Consider the following 19,131-nt stretch of genomic DNA (forward strand, 5'->3'; position numbering starts at 1 on the left):
GGGGCAAAAAATTTAAGCTTCTCTATTTTCTGCCTGTTATAAAATATCTTGGCATTTTAAACATCCTCCACTCCACACACCCCCCTTTTAAGTGACAGCATTATCACAAAATACCCTGCTTAGCTGTCTTTGTAATGGTGTTCTTGAACAAAGATTATTTCTGGGGGTTGAGGAATAAATTCCACCTAATATTATCACACAGGGAATCGAGTTTCAGATGAAACAAGCAGCAGCCGATAAAGCATGAATGAGGCAGCAGAGACAGCAGGAGGGAGTGGTGAATCAGGCAGAGCTAGTCCATGCTAGCAGTACAAAGCATGAACATTTAAAATACATATGATGATCTTGTCACAGACAGCAGCAATGACAAACAGATGAGAGGCAGCACCAAAGAGCGAAAGACTAAGTAACAACTCCCTTTCTTCAAGAGTTTTAGTTTGTTAAAGATCGTGCTGCTTCCACATCATTAGAGCAGGATGGTACCCTACTCTCCAACCCTTGACGGATGTCAAACTTATTTTTGTAAATCTCTGGCGATAAAAACCATGCATGGCATCTTGTTCATTTCCTCCTTATTACTTAGTTTGCCAAAAACTTTAAGCTCTGCTTTCCCTGCAGACCGGTACTATTTGTTCTGTTCTCAGTGACTAATGATGATGATCATGCACATCGCTTGTCTTTCTGAAAGCCTCTTTTAACAACAGTACAAGAACTTAAAATCATATTAGTACCTGCAACCAGTTTTGCTAGCCCTGAAGCAACCAGACACGATGACAAGAAGAAAAAAAAAAAAAAAAAAAAAAATCTATTTTTTCTTTCCCAAACTCTCATGTGATTAAAATCCATTAAAATGCAAACAGGCTTGAATTTTATTTTATCCATCAGTGACCACACTTCACCATCCTTGGGCTATGACTGTCTCTTTGTGAATTCTCTGCACATAAGAGGAGTCAAGCTCTAGGTTTAGGAGCAATCAATCTAGTAAACCTTGCTAAATATAAATGTGTGTATATATTTTATAGTGAACTCCATTTTTCACATTGATTTACATTGATCATTGTAAAGTACATTCAGCTTCATGTTTGCTCACCTCTGAATAAACAAAGCGAAGGCTGTTGGGTATCCAGAGACAAATGAGACATTACAGATGTAGACAAAACCTATCATCGCCCTGAAAGCATTTCTCTTTGAAATTATATAGCCATGCAGAAGTTATTCAGAGCTGAGATTACTATATGTGTTTTCAATTCAGCCTTGGCCTGTTGGGGGCAGGGAGGGAGTCTGATGAAACACAGAAACATACAGGATTTCAGTTGGAAGGGACCTACAATGATCATCTAGTACAACTGAGGAGGCTCTATGCTGTCACTTTTTTCCCCTCCACATACTTGATGATTCAGAAACATATGACTCGGTAAGGATGGTTTTCTTCCCCTTGCATTCTATAGTTTCCATTTCTCAGCATAGGTCTCCTTAGGCTTATGTATATAAATTCATATATAGCATGACTACCTGGAGGTTTCACCATTAAAATAAATGTAGCTACATCCATTTGAACACGCGATTCCCCATCAAGCACAACCACGTAAATCAAATACAGTCAGTGCACCAGCTGGGTTCATACTGCACAGGAGTGTTTCCTTCTCATCTGCAAACTTTGTCCCCTTTTGCCTCAGCAGAAAAAAAACTCAAAACTGTTTCAGGGACATAGAAGTCTGGAGTTAGAAATTATAGTTTCCACAGTAACAGTAGGAAGGTGTCAGAAGTCTGGGCACATATGCTGCACAGCACAGCTAGGCTGTTGTAGAGCTAGCATCCACCAAATTCAAGATGCTACATATGCACACAATAAATTGTTTTGGTTGCTGCACAAACACAAATTTCTCAATTAGTACATTTGAGCCATTCATGTCTTTTGTTAAAGTAACTCAAAACTCCTGCTCTACACATATAATTCCCTCCAGACAAACCCAATGGAATTTTACAATTATATTTAAGGGCCTTCACTTGTGTTTGTAGACATGCAACACTCACAGAAAGCTCAGAAGAAACTCCACAATGAAGAAGGAAAAACACGTTTCCTGGAAAGAAGTTTTCTCCTTTTGCAGCTATTAGAGTATATCTAAGCAGGAGGTAACGATCTGTCATTATAACGAGCTCCTCAGGCAGGTTTTGTGGCAACCTGCATACAGCTCCCTGCTGCTGCGGATAAGCCAGCGAAGAACCACCTTGTTAGCACAGCTGAAATAGTTGCTGCAGCAGTCACGTATCTGTTTGAGGAGGGTTAAAAAAGTCATTAGTGGTGCTGTATCGGATATGGGTAGCCGTAACAGCTAGCCCAGCCTGGATGCAGCATGGGGCAGTGCCTGGGCAGAGGTGCCTGGGTATGGGCAGTGCAAAGCTCAGCTCCCCCCTGGCTGCCCCACCCTCACTGTGCTCACCCACATCCAACAAGCATGTAGGAGGGCACCAGCTTCATTTTGGATTTGTCTCTGCAGGACCAAGATCAAGAAAATTTTGCATCATCTTTTACAGATGTATGTTAGTTTGCTCTTTCCTTATTATTAATTATGTACACTGCTATCTCAGTGACTTTTCTGAAGTACCAGGGCGACTAGCTCAGCCATTTCCTTGAGATTATGTATTAACAATAAAAGACATATAAACCTCTTAATGCCTAACCCCACAAAGTCACAAGGGCCTCACCTCCCACCCTGCCAGCGTAATCAACACCTTCCTAGGTTGCCCCATGCTTTCTACAAGTCTTCTGGATTGAAGGCTTTTCCTGACACAGGTCATCTCTAACATTGAGACATCGTAAAATAAAGAGTCAAATCTTCACATGACAGTTACACGTGCAGGTGGGGGTGGAAGTCACCGTCAGAAATCATGAAAACCAACGTCAAGACAAATGATTCAGCTCCGTCGCAGCAGACTCTGAACGATTATCCCTTCCTCTTCCATTCCTTTTCAAAACTTCATCCTATTTTCAGCAAGAATAAGTCTCGGTATCATTTAGTACTGCCTCAATAAATGAAATGGCTATCACTTCAAGACATCAGTGGATTGAACCATACTTGTTTTATCAAGCTACGGAGGGGCTGACAGGAAACCTACCGCCAACCACGCTGCAGCCAGCAGCCTGCCCTTGCTAAGTAAGCACCACGCACTCAGCAACCCCAGCCTGAAAACCCTCGTGTCTCAGTATAGTAAACATGCAAGTCTTCATTGCTTAATAAAGCTTGCAGGGGAACTGGTTACTAAGGCTATTTATACAGGACACAGACAGTATACTTGATCAGTAATGTAAAAAAAAAAAGCATTGCTTGATGGAGATGACTGTAGGCAACTGGGAGCTATTCAGATCTGTGTCTTCACCTTCCTCCCCTCACACGCAGGTCACTCAGTGGCACTACCTGGAGCGGTGTCGCTGACAAAGCCTCTTCTTGTACAAGTGCAGTCAGAGCATATAAAAGTGAGAAGGTAGATGGAGACACACTGCAAGAATTTAAAGTTTGGCAGATTTTCTGGGAGTCATTTATCAAAACCGCTTGCCAAAGCATCTGTGTCACTAAATGACTGATAGAGGAAAATTGCTCTTAAGAGTGACTACATTAAAAGGGCTTTTATTTTTTCTATGAAAATGCACTGTAAACTCATAGATTTAAGTAGAAGAAAATCTATAGCAACTCAGCTTAGGATGAGTGAGATGTAGCTAGAAGTCTGACCATACCACCATCACAGAAGTATGCAATAATCTCAGAAGATTGTAAGGTTTTACTTGGGAGTAGTCAAGAGTATGGGATGCAGGAAAGTGCTTCAGTTCCTATAAAACATGCAAAAGCAGCTCAAGTCAGACATAAAATGAATAAGCAGGTCTGCTTACAACTTGCGATTGGACTTGGCAGTGTACTTTCTTGTATTTCACTTTTTAGAATGAGGGATTTGTCTGTGACGAGGGGAGAGGTAGGATGAAGAGAATCGGAGAGCTTTGCAAAATAAACAAATCTCAAGAACTAGAATTCAAACCTCATACAAAGGCAAGAAACTATTAAACCGACACTACCTCCAATCCCCTAGGTCTCAAACCTTTAGAGAGCATCAATAGCAATGTGTGGTGACAGCTGACAGAAATACATGCATGTGAGCTGGAAAAGTGTGTTTGCTCACTACCTGTTCTCACACGTCACTGTCAATAACGTGGCTCCTTTCCACATCAGTTGTCAGACAAGTGGTTTTTGAGAAGGATGCTCCTATATCAAATGCACACATTAAAATGACCAGCATATTCCCCATAAGGAATAAAAAGACTGCCTGCTCTCTAAAACATAAGCTTCTTTGAGAACTAGCTATTTCAGTAATTTTTTTTTCACCTTTTCTGTACAAAATATTTTTTAACTTCACTTGAACAAGCGGTTCTGTAACTTGTAAAGAGCTCTCTCACCCACAGAAGACCAGATGTCTAGCTTCAGCTTTCCTCATAGTAAGAACAAAACCACGCAGAGGACAGTTGGTTTCAATGCTAACATGTCAAGAGTTTCATGCATTAGCCTGTTGTTTACATAAACAGCTTCCTTTAAACAAGTGATGTTTTACAGGATTATGAAGTATTTATTTCAGAAGAGTCTAAAGAGTCTCTTGAGTAACTACCAGAGAAAGTACCACCACAGAAAGCATTAGGCTAAACAATAATACAAGTTAATCAGTTAAAGCAAGCGATCGAGTAACCCTATAGCAGAGCAATGGTATAAATAAGGACACTGAGATAATCTTGTACATGTTTGCTTACTTCTAAAATGCCATTGCTTTGAATCCTAAATCACATATTGTTAGCATTACAAATCTACGCCATTCATTATTTGGAAAGAAAACAAAGACCTAAAACCGAAATACTTTCCTTTGGGTTTGTTATTTTAAGGAAAAAAGGGTCAACGTGCCTAGGAAGCGCTCGTTGTGTAAGCATGCAGGCAATTTTCATCTTGCGCCAAGTTCCATTACGGGTAGCATTTGTGGAAAGGCAAGCCAGGGAGCTTTGCCTGAAGAAAATTTTACCATGGCAGAACTTACCCTCTCACTACAGGCCCTAAATATGTGCATCTACAAGAGTTAAGGTTCTGAGGAGGTTTTCCAGGAGAGTTGAACCACTGGGTATAGTTCCTCTTTCTGCATGCTCTGACAGCTGTGTTTTAGGCCTACCTTTAGGCCTAAAAACAGAATTTTGAGAAAAGTCTAACGCAGTTTCTTTCTTACTTCCCAGGCCTGGGCTTGCTTACCCCTGAAGGGAAATAGCAAAGACCAGCTGCCCTCCTGGGCTGTGGGGTAAGTGCTGACATGCCGCAGACAGCCCCTACACCATAAGCATCTCCCGCTGCCCTCCCGGGGATCCTGCCCTGTCGGGCCTCGCAGCTGAAGTTTCTCTTTCCAGAGACTCAACAGTCAAAATGTGAAGCTTTGCCAAAGACTTCAAATCCAACTGCTCCAGACACGGCTCCTCCTCTGGAAAGCAAAGACTGTTTTTCCTCCTCCAGCCACTTCCTTTTGACCCCGTCTGGCCTGTTATCAAAGGAAAAGCATCTCCGACCAAACCCCCAAATCTTTACTTCACCGGGAGCCCTTTCTTCTAATCTCCGCACTTTCACTCTTTGGCTGCCTCTAAGAAAGCTGCATCTCTTCAAACCCCTATCTCCCTGCAAAGAAAATACAGGACACAAGACATCCCTAGGACGCAATTATCCTCTCCTCAGATAGTTCCCACGCAATAATTTCTCATGATCAAGGTAATCACAGATAATATTCTTGCATGCACCAGCTGTCAGCCTCCTCTGCACAAGCAGCATAAGGTACAACATCCCAACAGTCCCACGGATACCGACCACAAAAACAACCAAAAGCAACCCGGAATGCAAGACTCTGCCATTCACTTGCTGTGATTTCATGAGTCAGAATATAGCTCTTACAAATATAAATGTCCTCATTCATCCCACTGAATGTTAATTTTTGGATTCAGACAAAATGGTCTGGGGATTAAAGAAATGAAAATCAACAGTCAAGGCTGAAATGAGCACAACTACCTCTTTAGAGACACCGTTCATTAAGTGTAATTAAAACTAGATAAGCGTGATTTTATTAGCTTCAGACATTATGGCTAGGTATTTTTTGTTGTGTTCATAAATATTCAGCTGAATAATATTAGCCTATTGCCCACCTTAAATATTACAATGCTTGGGATGAACCGGTCATGGCCACCAGCAAAAGGAAATACTTCGGGGTACAGAGGGTTGGTGGGGTGTTTAAGTGATACTCAAAGCTGTCAAATGCCAGAAATGCTCCCCTGTGCGCCACCATCCCCCTGTAATTTTCAATATACCATGTAACACAATATTTACTACCGCAAAGCGACGCTACAGTTTAAAAACAACAGACCGATACCGGACTGCAACGTGTTATCATTGTAGTTATAACTACAAAAAAATACAGTCATTTTAATGCAATGTAGGCATTAGGTATAAGCAGCTACCTTGATTCTGTTCTGACAATTAAAGGTGAATGAGTTTTAACCTTAAAACTACACCTTGCAACAAAACATAGGGGATTGTAGCATAAGGCATATAAACTGACATTTGCAAAGCACTTCAACAAACATATGAATTACAGAATAAGCTCAATTATGTAAAAGTTCCCTAATAAAAACCCCACCAAAAATAAACTACTTAAGAGCAAAAGAGATTTGGGGGCGGAGGAACATGAGTCAGTAGAAGGACTTCTAAAATGAGAAAGTGGTTTTAAAAACATGAAAATAGAAGAGCTGCTCCAATGAGTAATAAATACTGAATTCCCATCTCAGGGAAAAAAAGCCTTGTATTCTGGGAATCACTGAAAAACTGAACGTGGAACTGCCTCGGCTTTAATTTGAGTTAGAAATGTGAAAATATAAATCTCTAAATAAGTTTACATGGAAAGATATAAGAAATAGAATTTAATGAATCTAGATTGTAAAGATATAAAAAAGAGCATAGAGTTTGAATAATTTTAGTGAATTATAAAAAAAAAAAACACAAAATCAATTCCAGAAAAACAAGGATATAAAACAATCTCTCTTGCTCCAGGCACAAAAAACTCTGTAAAATGAATTAAACCATGAATTCAAAATTAAAGGACTGAAGAAACATATCTTTACCCAAGTGAAGAAAGAGAAGGAAATAATTCTGAAGAAGTCTCTTTATAAAAGTTGCAACAAGAGAGCAACTGTAAAAGCTAAATGCGCACTAAATAAAAGAAATGTGTGTTTACTCTCTTCCCCCCACCCCAACCAAAACAGAGATACCCAGGGAAGATATATGTAATTGATTCTACTGAAGAATTATTTTGTCATCAATCTACAATTAAACTCACACTGCCCTGTGATCCAGATAAGGAACAGTGAAATAAATGTTATGTGAGAACTCTCTCACAAACCCATTCTCACAGTTTTAAAGGGTCACTGGTAATACTCAGAAATAATAGAAAAAGGTGCAGCAGCTCACCTACAACCCTTGGATCCAAGGCTTTGCCTGCATAGCTCCTTCCTTATCTTGTTTCTGCTGAAATCATGGTATGTTCACAATCAACAAGTTTATCAGAATGGTACTTCTCCTTCCTCAAGCTGATGTGTTTACTAGAAATTAAAATGTTCTCGGATTTCTTTATAACTTAAGAACAACTTAATAGCGAGTATAAATCCTTTTACCTTCAGGCTTTGCATATGTTAATGTCAATACTAGCTCAAAATGCCTGGCTCTAGAAGTGGTTAGAAGTCTGTACACAGGCACCAAAAACGCTTCATTCACACCCAAACCCAGCCCAGGCTTCTCCTGTGAAGACCCACGCAGCACAGCGGGAAGGAGCTCTGCTCTTCCCACCGACTGTCCTCTCCGTCCATTCTCTTCCTCCTAAAACCCGTGCTGCAGCGTGTTGCAGAATGCATGCCACACGTGTCAGGGAGCCTCTGCATCTTGGAGGCAGCTCTCCCTAGGTTCAGTGTCCTTTCATCACCGAAGAGGATGAGTGAGTCCATCCAGTAGGGATTTCTACAGCCAAGAACTGATGAAGCAGTGTCTGAACATGCTTCCTAGACTGTGAGACCAACTGGAAAATATTTATCCAGGGTTTTTTTTTCCCCCGTTTCTTTTTAAATCCCACTTCCCTCTTCAAGTTGCCAAAACAACAACCGATCCTCTTTTGGGAGGTAACCATTTCTTGAAGAAGGAAACTGCTCTTCTCTAGGCTTACCAAGATCAGCAGCAAACTCCACCAATCGCTACACAAACCCACAGACAGCCCAGCCTCTGCAATTCTGGTGCAGAGATGAAGCAAAACACAAGAGGCCAGACACGCATTGGAAGGAAGACAACCTTTTAAAAAGTTGATAATCTGCAAGTATTTCAGAGGAAGGTGGAAATACTTTTAATGAAGTGAGCTTGTGGCAGTAAAGGGCTTGGCTCCTTGGACAGAAGAGAGACAAAAAGCATGTCTCCGGGTTCTCTTGGTTGAACTCTCCCACTGTGTATTTAACACCACAGAAAAGGTCCTCTTGGGTTTGGCTCATAATGACGAGAATTTTTGTGCAAACAGATGTTTCCTGGGAGACTTTTGACCAAGCTTTTCCAAGTTACACTGTTCGCATACTTTGGAGAAACCCCATGTCTCACACCATCTCTTTGCTAGTGAAGTGCCTGAGAACTTTTACCACAAACTTCAGTTGCCTGAGGATTCCCAAATTCCGCCTCTCTTGGAGAGGAAAACATAATCAATTTTCTTGAATTTTTCCTTGAACAGTAGACAGAACTGTAGGCATGAGAAGATACCTTCTGCCTACCCAAACAGCAAAACTGATAGTGGACAATTCAGTGACACCCCCCCCGGAACTAAAGTAGTGTGGTATTTGGAAGGAGAACATACGATTTGACCACTTCTGAGCATCTAGACTGCTACTGAAGAACACAACAGACTAGGCATATTTTTCTCACCCCTTTTGTCTACAAGTTACCTTCCTCAGACCTGAGACCCAAACCCCAGGAGCTCACAAGTTTTGCCACTGTTGTATCAGGTCTCAGCCTACAGTACTGCGTGGGGCAGGAGACTGCCCAGCAGCTCCAGCTAACTCTGGCAAGAGCAGCTGTTCTTTAAGGCAAAGTAAAACCACTGGTAAGCTATTAGTTGCCCTATAGCTATAAATCCCACATAGCAGCATGTCTTACACAGTGGATTAGTTCTCTTAAACTTAAGAGTCTACTTGAAGATCAGAGGCTGAACCTTTGAGAAGGCAAAGGCTGAAAAGAAACTCTACGGAGGTGTCCATCCCACCAAAAGCTCTATGGTCCCATGACAGTGGCCCAAGCAGGACCTGGCTGTTTCAAGCAATTTTGTGGGTGACTGCATCCACCTCGTTTCCCCGAACACATTCCTGGCTACAACCTTCTCCCTCGAGAGAGTTTTAACTTTTAATCTGGAGTCCCTTTCTTTTTTTTCTTCTCTCAGTTCCTGAACTGTGACTCACTTTGCAAAAGCAGTTTTGGCAGGCTCAGACAGAGGTTTACCCAAACCCAAAGAGCCAAAAGGCTCTGTCCTTGTCCCATAACTGACATGAAGTATTCACCAAGTGGTGACTTCTCGCAAATAATCCCTTTCCTGTTTACCCTTCACACTACTAAAAGCAAAGCATCCCAATAACCCAGTCAACTGGCGATACTTACAAACTATGAGAGAACCGTTTGGTATCAAAGGGCACCAGAACAGAGAAAAAAAGGAACTACAGCATGCTCTGGCCCTCATATACTGCAAAATTTTGATCCAAAACACTTACATCACATCGAATACCTTCCCAATATAGTTTGCTGACGCATATTGGTAGGCAGAAAAGACCAAACAGAAAATCTGTCCCAAGCAGTCAGCAACAGTAATTCATTCTCCCAGGAGGTCTCAACAACAGTGGGAGCTTGCAGTAGAAATCTTTGTTTCTGATGTGAATGCCTAGAGAGGAGAGCAAAAACGAAACCAACCAACCCCTTAACAAAAAGTTTTCAACAGGGAAAAAAAAAAAAAAATTGTTCTATTACTACCTTTTTTTCCCCCATGTATTCCACACAATTTAATAAGCATCATCAAGCCAAATTCCAACTGAGAAAGGTCTTAGGGAAACACAAATCAGTGACTGTACGTAACTAGGTTTGAACAGATACAGTCCTTATTAGTTATTTCTTTCTGGCCATTTGTTTTTGTTTTAAAGCCATGTGACTGCTTCCAGTAGCAAACATAAGCCTCTCAGGGACACTCCCCTGTGACTGAAAGACCGAATACCCCTGCAGACATAGTATATTCTTCTTTCACTACTACTACTAAGCTGAATTTTTTTGAATACTGATGACTTGTCCAACAGTCTCAACTGGATCCAGATGTTATCAGGCTTTTAATACGATAATCTGGAGGACTGATGGAGTGCTGAGGTTTTGGGGAAAAAGAAGGTTTATTTTTGTTTTTATTACAAATTTAACCTTTGCGGTTTTTTTCACAGCATCATCAGTTACCTGGTTCAGGCTGGGTAGCCCACTAGAAAGTTACAGGAAAGGCCAAGAGAACAGAAGGCAAATTTCTTCCCTTCCCCCCTCCCTGCTTTTTTTTTTTCTGCTTTATGAGTGTTGTTATCAGCAGGGTAGATTTAAACAAAATCTCAGACTGGCATCTTGCTGACCTCAATCCCAGCTGACTAAACCCTGGCAACACTGCTGTCCTTGGCATCTACCAGAGAGCAGACATCAGTTTAGTTGGTTGATTGCAAAACAGTGAATCTGGTATGAGGAACTAGATCCGTTCCACTGTCTTGAACACTGTTTAAAAGACAGCTTAATTTCTCTCTCTCCCTAGTACTTCATTTACAGTAGCAGGCTTGATATCTCAATCAGGGCACTACAACGCCGCAGAGGCTACCGTGCTTGCAGGACTGCATACACCACACACAGAGGGTGAATTTGAGAGAGAAATGCTGCTGCTTCCACCAGATGATGCTCATTTTAAAGGGACCTCCAAGTTTTTAAGCACACACCAAAACATCTGGCATCACTTCCTTATCAGCAAAGGCCCTTGTTCAGTTGCTTCTTTTAAATTAAGATAGAATATCAGAGAGTGGCCATGGTTGTGTTAACAAAACTAAGTTAAAAAACAATTTAAACAACTGTTGTATGTCTCAAAGAATGTCTCACTATACTCACCTGCTACACAAAGAGAAGCAAAACAAACCAAAATTGAGTTCATTACCTGTACTCAAATCAATTTGATTATCATCTGTCTTCCCTTCATTTCCTGACTCACTGCCAGGCTCTTCTTTTCGACTCATTATCTTTGAAAAGCCACTGGAGAGAGAGGAGAAAATGCCACGGATGAAATAGCCCTGCTGTTCAGAGTCCACTGAATGCACGGCTTGCAGAAATGGCTTTGCATTCCTGTTTCCAACGTGTGGCACGGGCTCAGACAGAGAGCGGTTGAAGGGAACCCGAAATGGTCTAGTCCTTGCCTGGAAAAGCGTCTCTGTTGGGTCTTCGTGGAGACCATCAGCACTGGTAGCATCCACGCTTGCACAACTTTTGACAAGACTTGGATCATTGCATTCCCCTTTCAGGCTGCACGAGCCCTCTCTTTTGCTTATCCTCCAGGGAAGCCGAGGATGTGTCTGCCACCTGTACGCTCCGGGAGGTTTCTCTGGGTCAGAACTCATTTGTTTATTCATCTTCTTGCTTTTCATTTGGTGGTACCAACGATAGTCCTTCAAGGCAGCAGTGCCAGCATCTTGTTCTGACAACGATCTTCTGAAGCTCCTGGGAGAGAGACTGTAGTGCTTTTTGAAAGCACTCATTTTCCACCCCTTGAATTTCAGCTCTTAACTTACATTCCTTGTTGCTTAATAGTCATTTAGCTGTAGTTCCTCACTCACCATTTTCAAGCCCCAGTCACTTTGTTCAGCGCTGTGAACTGCGAGACAGCAGAGGTTCTTCCTGAAGATCCCGAGCATCAATTCCAGAACCAGGTATTTCTACATCTCAGCAAGAAGGACGTGCCCTCACCTACAGCAAGCCAACTTCTAACGGCACATGAAGCCTTGCTAAGCTTGCTGCCGCTTCCTGCGCTGTCACATTTCTGCACCAAAGCTTTCAGGAAATGACTAAAAGAGCCCAGCCATGAAAACCCACAGTGGTGTTCTGCGCCAATCACACTTCACTTTTTTCAGTCTACATTAAAGATTTGGTTAAAAAAAAAAAAAAAGAATGCTACAGTACTTCACTCAAGTCCCAGCAAAGTCTCAGAAAAGCATTAAAAAATTGCAATACTCAACTGAGTCATGCACGTTATGTTCTTCAGTTAAGTATATAACTATACACATAGTTAAGTATAAAGTAATATACAACATAAAGACGATTCCTAGAGTTTATATTTACCGCAGGTACGTCGTTATCACTTAAGAATACCTCAAAGTTGCCTTTCAGAGAGAGCTAAAATCAGCAGATTCATCAGAATTGAGCACTGGAAGCCCCAGAGAGGAAGGAAAAGGGGACAAGTGGAGTAAGGAGAAGAAATGCTGCAACTTAATGTAGTGAGAGTGTAAATAAACTGAAGAGAAATAAGTAAAGGGGAGGAGAAAAGGGACAGAGAGGGTGGGTGGGACTTCACCAAACATAGACCAAAGCAAAGGGAAGGTTTTGAGGCATGATCCTCTGGCAAACAGAACAGGACAGAAGGCAGATTTTCCTACCCTCCCCCCCCCAGCTTTTTTTTTTTTTTTTTTTAAAACACAACAGAATAGGGTTTTATTTTTATAAATCTAGTTGGAATAAATGAGATGGAAAAAATAGTCCTATCTGTTTAACCAAAAGGAAAAAAACCCCTTGCCTTCTCTACAATTTAAGAAACAGCTGACTATTTTAAAATCTCATAAAGAAAATATCCGCTGGTGAACTCAGACCATGCTTGCCAAGTTTTAGACCAGAACACTTAAATCTCAAGTCTACTCAAATCCCTGAAAATAGGGGGTTTATAATGGAAATGCTGACAGACCCTTGGCAATCAAGTGACAATGAAAACTCCTTCTCTGGTTAAATAAAATGATAATCTGGTCTGGCAGACCAATAAAGCTTAACTGACCCACTACAGGATCTCGCCTTTAAGCTGGGCTGCATTCATCAGCCAAAGTACATTCCTAACAGTTGCAGATGCAAAAACTTCCTTACTTATGTTTTATATGGAAAAGGGTATCACTGCTTCCTAGAATAGGGATGGAGTTACCCAAAGATCCCCATCATACAGAGAAATAATTTCCTTCTTCAGTAGCAAGTTATGTTCTTCAATTAGAAGCAACAGAAGCAACTATCTAAAGTTGCCACGTCCAAGAAGTTAGAACAAATAGCCTCAGATGCAAGAACAGCTCTGACATTGCAGTGCAAATTCTGCATCAAAAATAATGATGCTGACTCTCGTGCTTTCTAGGAAGTCATGCTGCTCAGAGCACAAGCCTAAACAAGAACTCTGCTACAATTTCTATCCAGAGCAATGATCTCCTCGAGGAGGCATGGGGAGCAGTGAGTACGTGCTTTCATTGTGAAAATGAGACAGAATTCACCAGGGAGAAATTAGCTGGCTCTTGTCTTCTGTTTCTTGATCGCAGGGGTTGCTGATCATCCTTTCATGCAGCCCATCTGGTCCCATGGGCTTGCATGGGTAGAGTTCTTAGGAGTAATTCCTGACTTGACCCCCATCCACTGCTGGTGGTTTTTCTCCTTCTTGATCCCTTTCACCAAGCACAGTGGCCTGGGAGTCCTTGTTTGTGAAGACTGAGGCAAATACAGCATTTGTTTGCCTCCTACCCTGAGGCAAACGACCCCAACTTTAACTGGGTCTTCTGTTACTGGGTCACCCACCCCCTTCAGCAATGGGTCCTCATTTTCCTTGTTGAGCCTTTTCCTACTAATGTGGCAATAACGCTTTGAACAAATGCTTTGAATTAGCCAGTCTGGTAAAGCAGGCTTTAGGGAACTTCAGAAATAAGTATGAGTGAATACGACATATGACGATGTGGTTCACTCTAATGGCACAAGCCATAATCAGCAGAGAAAACTGAGAATGTGAAGTAGGCTTCTAGTCAGCTCTGTAAGCCTTGCTTGTACAAGTGTCTGCTAGCACATCTACATCTACGTTTGGTTTGGGAGCACAGAAGGGCAGGAGAGGACAGAAAACAAAGACAGGCAGTGTGGTCCTCCTGGGATTTGCTTGCCATAGATTTCTAGAACGCTTTCTAACTCCTGTTGAAATGTAACGACCAAGCTGAGCACCCATACAAACCACGTTTTGAAACAGCATTTTGAAAGCACTTATCTGCCCTATCAGAGGACTCGGTATGACCAACAGGAATGACTCAACTCAGATAATATGACACCAGCTGCGTCAACGTTATTCTGAAGCACGGATTTAGCACAACAGCACTTTGGGCAGAATGAAACTCCAGATGAGACATTGGTCTTTGCAGGAGGACAGAGATGATCACCAGGACTGCTCTCATCCTAGTTCTCTTTTTCACCACCATCCTGTGGACTCCCAACTGCATGGAAAGATCATTTCATCTCCTTCCCAATACAGCTTGCGTTACATCAATCACCGACTTCCACAGACCACCCGTTTCAGCAAGGGAACACACAGAAAGATTAACTGTGTATCAAGTTACAGCATGAAGCAACCTGCAAAACCAGTTATGGGTTAACTTCTATTTAAAAATATTTTTATTGGTGTGGCCAGGGGTCGGACCACAGTTCTTTACAGAGCTAACAATACAGAAAAAGACAGGCTCCAATAGGCACTCAGCATGAAGCCCAGGAACAGCAAACTCACAGTTTAGTTTAGGTTTGAATAACATTAAGAAGGGTCTTTACTTTTGACTTCTGATTTCACTTTTGATTTCATGTTACCCCTGCTCAGACGAATGCATTTTGTGATCAAAGAAAACAGTTATCCGGCTGCCTTCACTTAGCGGAGATTTCACAGTGTACTCTACAGAGGGTAAAATGGTCTTTCCCAAAGTGCTTCTAAAAAGGCATACAAGGCTTACATGTTTATTGACATAAAATCACTGATACACAAGTTTGCTTAGTCTACAAATAACACAATTCTTTTAAATTGCTAGCTCAAAAATGTTAGCCTGGGCTTTGAGTCAAACTGGACTCTCTCCTCCTTATACACATCATTAGTAGCGAAGACAATGCCCAAACAAACCCTTCGTCTATACTAATCCAATGCCACCGAGTTAAAATCGCTCTCACTTGGCTCCAGCATTTCTTGTGTACATATAACATGCAAAGAAAGTAATTCACATAGCAGAACTTTCTCCTTGATCTGCAGCCCTCACGCGAAAATTCCAAGCCCTTTCAGAGCAGCAGTTTATCTTGGGAAGCATTTACACAGTCTCACTATCACAAAGAAATCAGCTTACAGCAGTGACTGCTAACATATTGGTTATGTGCGATCCCTAACCGTACAGAGCCACCCACTCAGCTGTCAGCAGGTAAAGTAATTTTAGTGGAAGAAAGGAGCTTGTCAATTAACTTGAGAAAATCTGGAATATTTTCACTTATACCTCCTGTTTTTAATACCTACTGCATAAAAACGTGATCCTCAGCTAGCAAATTTTCCTCAGAAGAAGTTTTTTTGGTAATGTTTGCAGTTCATTGTACCAAATCATTCATTTAGCTTTTTCAGAAAATTGCTATTTTCTTCCTAACAATCCAGTCATGTAATCATCCGATTTGACATGTTTAACAGCATATATTTCACTACTGCTAGATATTTAAGTAATTTATGCATAAAATGCAGATTTGCTATGTTGGAATACAACTGTATTTCAGTTTTAGGATTATATTGGGAAAACAATCTTTCTGAACTTTATAACAACATTTCACAGAAAATGTACAGAAGCAGCATTACATTTTCACCGAGCATATGAAGATAATTCTTTGGCAATGGCCTCCTGCGTGGGCTGTCCGCTCTCCACCATTCAGCTTTCCAAAAAAACTACCCAGCTCGGCTGCATGAAGCTGTAGAAATTCCTCAGAGTATCTGTTGTTTAATAAGTACTACCAGCCAATTAAAAAAAAAAAAAAAGGCAATGCCACAAAAAAAAAAAAAAAAAGCATCATTGCCAAGCAGCTGGAGGGAGAACCTGTCTCTGATAATAAAAATTAATGTTTAATGCTCACTCGTTCTCTGAAAGCTGCCTAGTGCTTGAGTAAAGCACTACAACATGTAAAATTTTAGTTTGTCTTTAGCACAGCTTATATTGAGAAAAAGATGAATTGAAACCCTCCCATAACTGAACTACTACATTTTAAATTAGTTTTGGACCAAGCAAAACTTACCAGCTTCTCGTTTTTTAAAACATTTGTCAAGACATGCAGGGAGAGGGGGGAAAGCAACAAGAGTTTAAAAGAAAAAAACCAAAACAAAACAACAAAACCAAACAACCAAAAAGCCACCAAACTCCACACAACCACCAAAACCCATGAGAAACCCTGAACATCTATTCACCACACCTGGGTTTTCAACCAAGTCCTCTCTTCTAAATCATAAAGACAGCAGGTTAAGAAAGCACCATTTCTGAGAAGGTCCCAGATTAAGTCCCCAACTACCAGCCATCAAATGAGTTCTTTAACATGTTGAAAAATAAAACAAATTGCACCCTGCATCTTCCCCAGACAAACCAGAAGGGATGCAGTCAGGCAGGGATCCTTGATTTTGTAGTCTAGCTCCCCTTAGCTCTTTTCCCCTTCGAAACTAGTCCAATGCTCACTGCACTGTAACAGTTCATGGAGGAGTAATCAATATATAAAGCAGAAACCATCACAAAAGTCTTCCAATTGACCCAACTTGACATGTAGCTAAATAGCACAGAGGATGAAAGATTTTTCCTTCCCTTTAAATTAGAGACTTTTCAAAATATTAAGTTTTGTTTATGCAAGGCGAAGTAATTAATGACCTAACATCCCCTTCCCATCTCCTATCACTGAGACGCATCTGTTTCCCCCTGAAACATTTCCTGCAGGTGGATATCACTTCTCAGCTCAGCGCAGACCAATGCACCTGACTTACATGACCGCTTAATATTTAGTGCGTAGAGTTACGCAGAGGACAAATGAAATAGCACCTTCAAAACTGTTGCATTTGGGATTAGAGTGGCTGGAAGAGCAAGGCTTGCTGGAGTTTGGAATCGGCATGGCTGGAGCACAGACGACTTACTGAGCCCAAATCCTGTTCCTGAGAACAAAGCTGCCAGGCGTTTATCTGCCAAGCCTTGAGCTGGCAATGCGTATCAGTGACTGCACAGAAAGCTCACCTGTCCTAGATAAATCAACAAGGTATGCTGTTTTCACTATCACTACGTTGGGAATGAAATGCATTGACGAACAAGCTAAATGGCGATACCAGCATGTTTAAATGCCAGAGTGCGCCTCATTTTCCTTATCTGAAAATTCAGTGCCAAGGCATGCTGTCACTGTTGTACCGTCACTGCCCGGCGTTTCCAAGCCCTTTGCCTTTCGCTGTAGCCCGTGATGCAGACTGACTCAGCTCTGCATTTGCAGTCCTCTAGTTTCTGAAGGCAGGTAATGAAAAACGCTTCAAGATTTCTGCCCTCTAATTCCATGGCAAAACTTCTACAATTTCTCTGCTGATATAAACTCCCCACTTGAAAGTCTCCCGGCTTCATTTACCCATGCTGTTCCCCTGGTCCGCACGAGAAGCTGCTACATCTCTGTCAACTTAGAGGAGCAGAGAGAGATAATATAAATTTATGAGATGCTGGGTTTTGGATGGATGCCAGGAAAATTTAGCAAGAAAATCCCATTTCAATACATCGCGAATAAACCTGTAGAACAGCAATGCCAGATTTTAATTTCACTAGCAATCTTTTGTTGTTGTTGTTGACGACAAAACACAGCTCATGCCAAGTTTCAAGGGCCATAAAAATGTACATTTAGAAGCTAGCCAAGCGTGCGCAGCAGCTCGGCGAGCCCACACACAGCTGCGAGCAACGCCACCCCGAGCCAGCCAAGTATTTTAGCAACATGCACTGGTGCAAATAAACAAATGTATAACCTGAAGGTAAATGCTCTGGCAACTACTGTGTAGCACAGAAAGTCGTAACAGTAAAAAGACCCGTTTGTAGCGAGTGGCCACACTTGCCTCAGAAATTTGTAGAGATTTACAGGTTTCCGTAAGGCAGGCGAGCCCTCGGCCCTGACCTGTGACACAGCTGCTCCGGCACGCCTGGCTCCTCCGGGGGCTTACCACCGCGCCGAGCTGGGAAGCCACCCGCACATGCAAGGGGCTCAAGCTGAGAGGAAACCCTCTGGAGCCACACATCACCAGCTTCAGCCCCTGAAGACAGACAAGTGGAGTGCCCTACCTCACTGACAACTTTTGCAAGACCATCCTTCAACTATATAAATAAAAAAGCGCTTATCCCCACTCTGACATCCATTTCACAATTACAGGTTGGGCTTGGGACCATCTGAAATATCACACGCAAGCTACTGATTTTGGTTTTTAATGACATAGTTTTTCAGCAAGCAAAATTACCTTTCCATCACACTACTCCTTTTCCAGTTGAAGTGTTCTGGATTTTTGTGGAGAGGGGGAAAGACAGAAAGAAAAAAAAAAAAAAAAGTATTATTCCTGCAGTCTTAAAGCAGGGGTTTACCAGCAGAACAGTTTTATTGCTAGATGTGATCCCTGCAACTGCAGCTTAAACATTATTAAGAGAGGAAAAATAGTCATCATATGTAGGTATGTTAATGGATAAATACCTCAAAAATGGTCTTGGTAACTATGCCCAAATAGCAGGTGCACACATTCAAACTTTCCAGCCTTTATTTTTACGTAACTGTAAAGGAGCACATCCCCAGTGCAGACTGTTGCAAAAATAAGACCTACCAACTCTAGTCTCCACCAAGGATATTTGGAATTGAGTTTATAGTTTTGTTCTGTACATTTATTTTTTTTTAATTAATTGCTCTACCTCTGCTGGCCTTATTTTCTCCTGCTTTTCCCTATGACAGTGAATAAACT

General features: G+C 41.6%; 1 protein-coding gene across 7 annotated transcripts in view; it reads right to left on the minus strand.

The window, feature by feature from the left end:
* Nucleotides 1–19,131, minus strand: part of RASAL2 (RAS protein activator like 2) — a 186,962-nt gene that overhangs the window by 115,719 nt on the left and 52,112 nt on the right. The window contains exon 1 of one of the 7 annotated variants that reach the window (XM_074832997.1): nucleotides 11,290–11,983. The exons of 4 other annotated variants lie outside the window; for them this stretch is intronic. In XM_074832997.1, the coding sequence (XP_074689098.1) occupies nucleotides 11,290–11,884 (595 nt within the window). In that variant the 5' untranslated portion in view covers nucleotides 11,885–11,983. Of the gene's footprint in view, nucleotides 1–11,289; nucleotides 11,984–19,131 lie in introns of those variants that run through there. 2 more of the 7 variants (XM_074832998.1, XM_074833000.1) reach the window with 2 other exon arrangements.

This window comes from Strix aluco, chromosome 8 (assembly GCF_031877795.1).
Source record: "Strix aluco isolate bStrAlu1 chromosome 8, bStrAlu1.hap1, whole genome shotgun sequence".
Taxonomy (NCBI): Eukaryota; Metazoa; Chordata; class Aves; order Strigiformes; family Strigidae; genus Strix; species Strix aluco.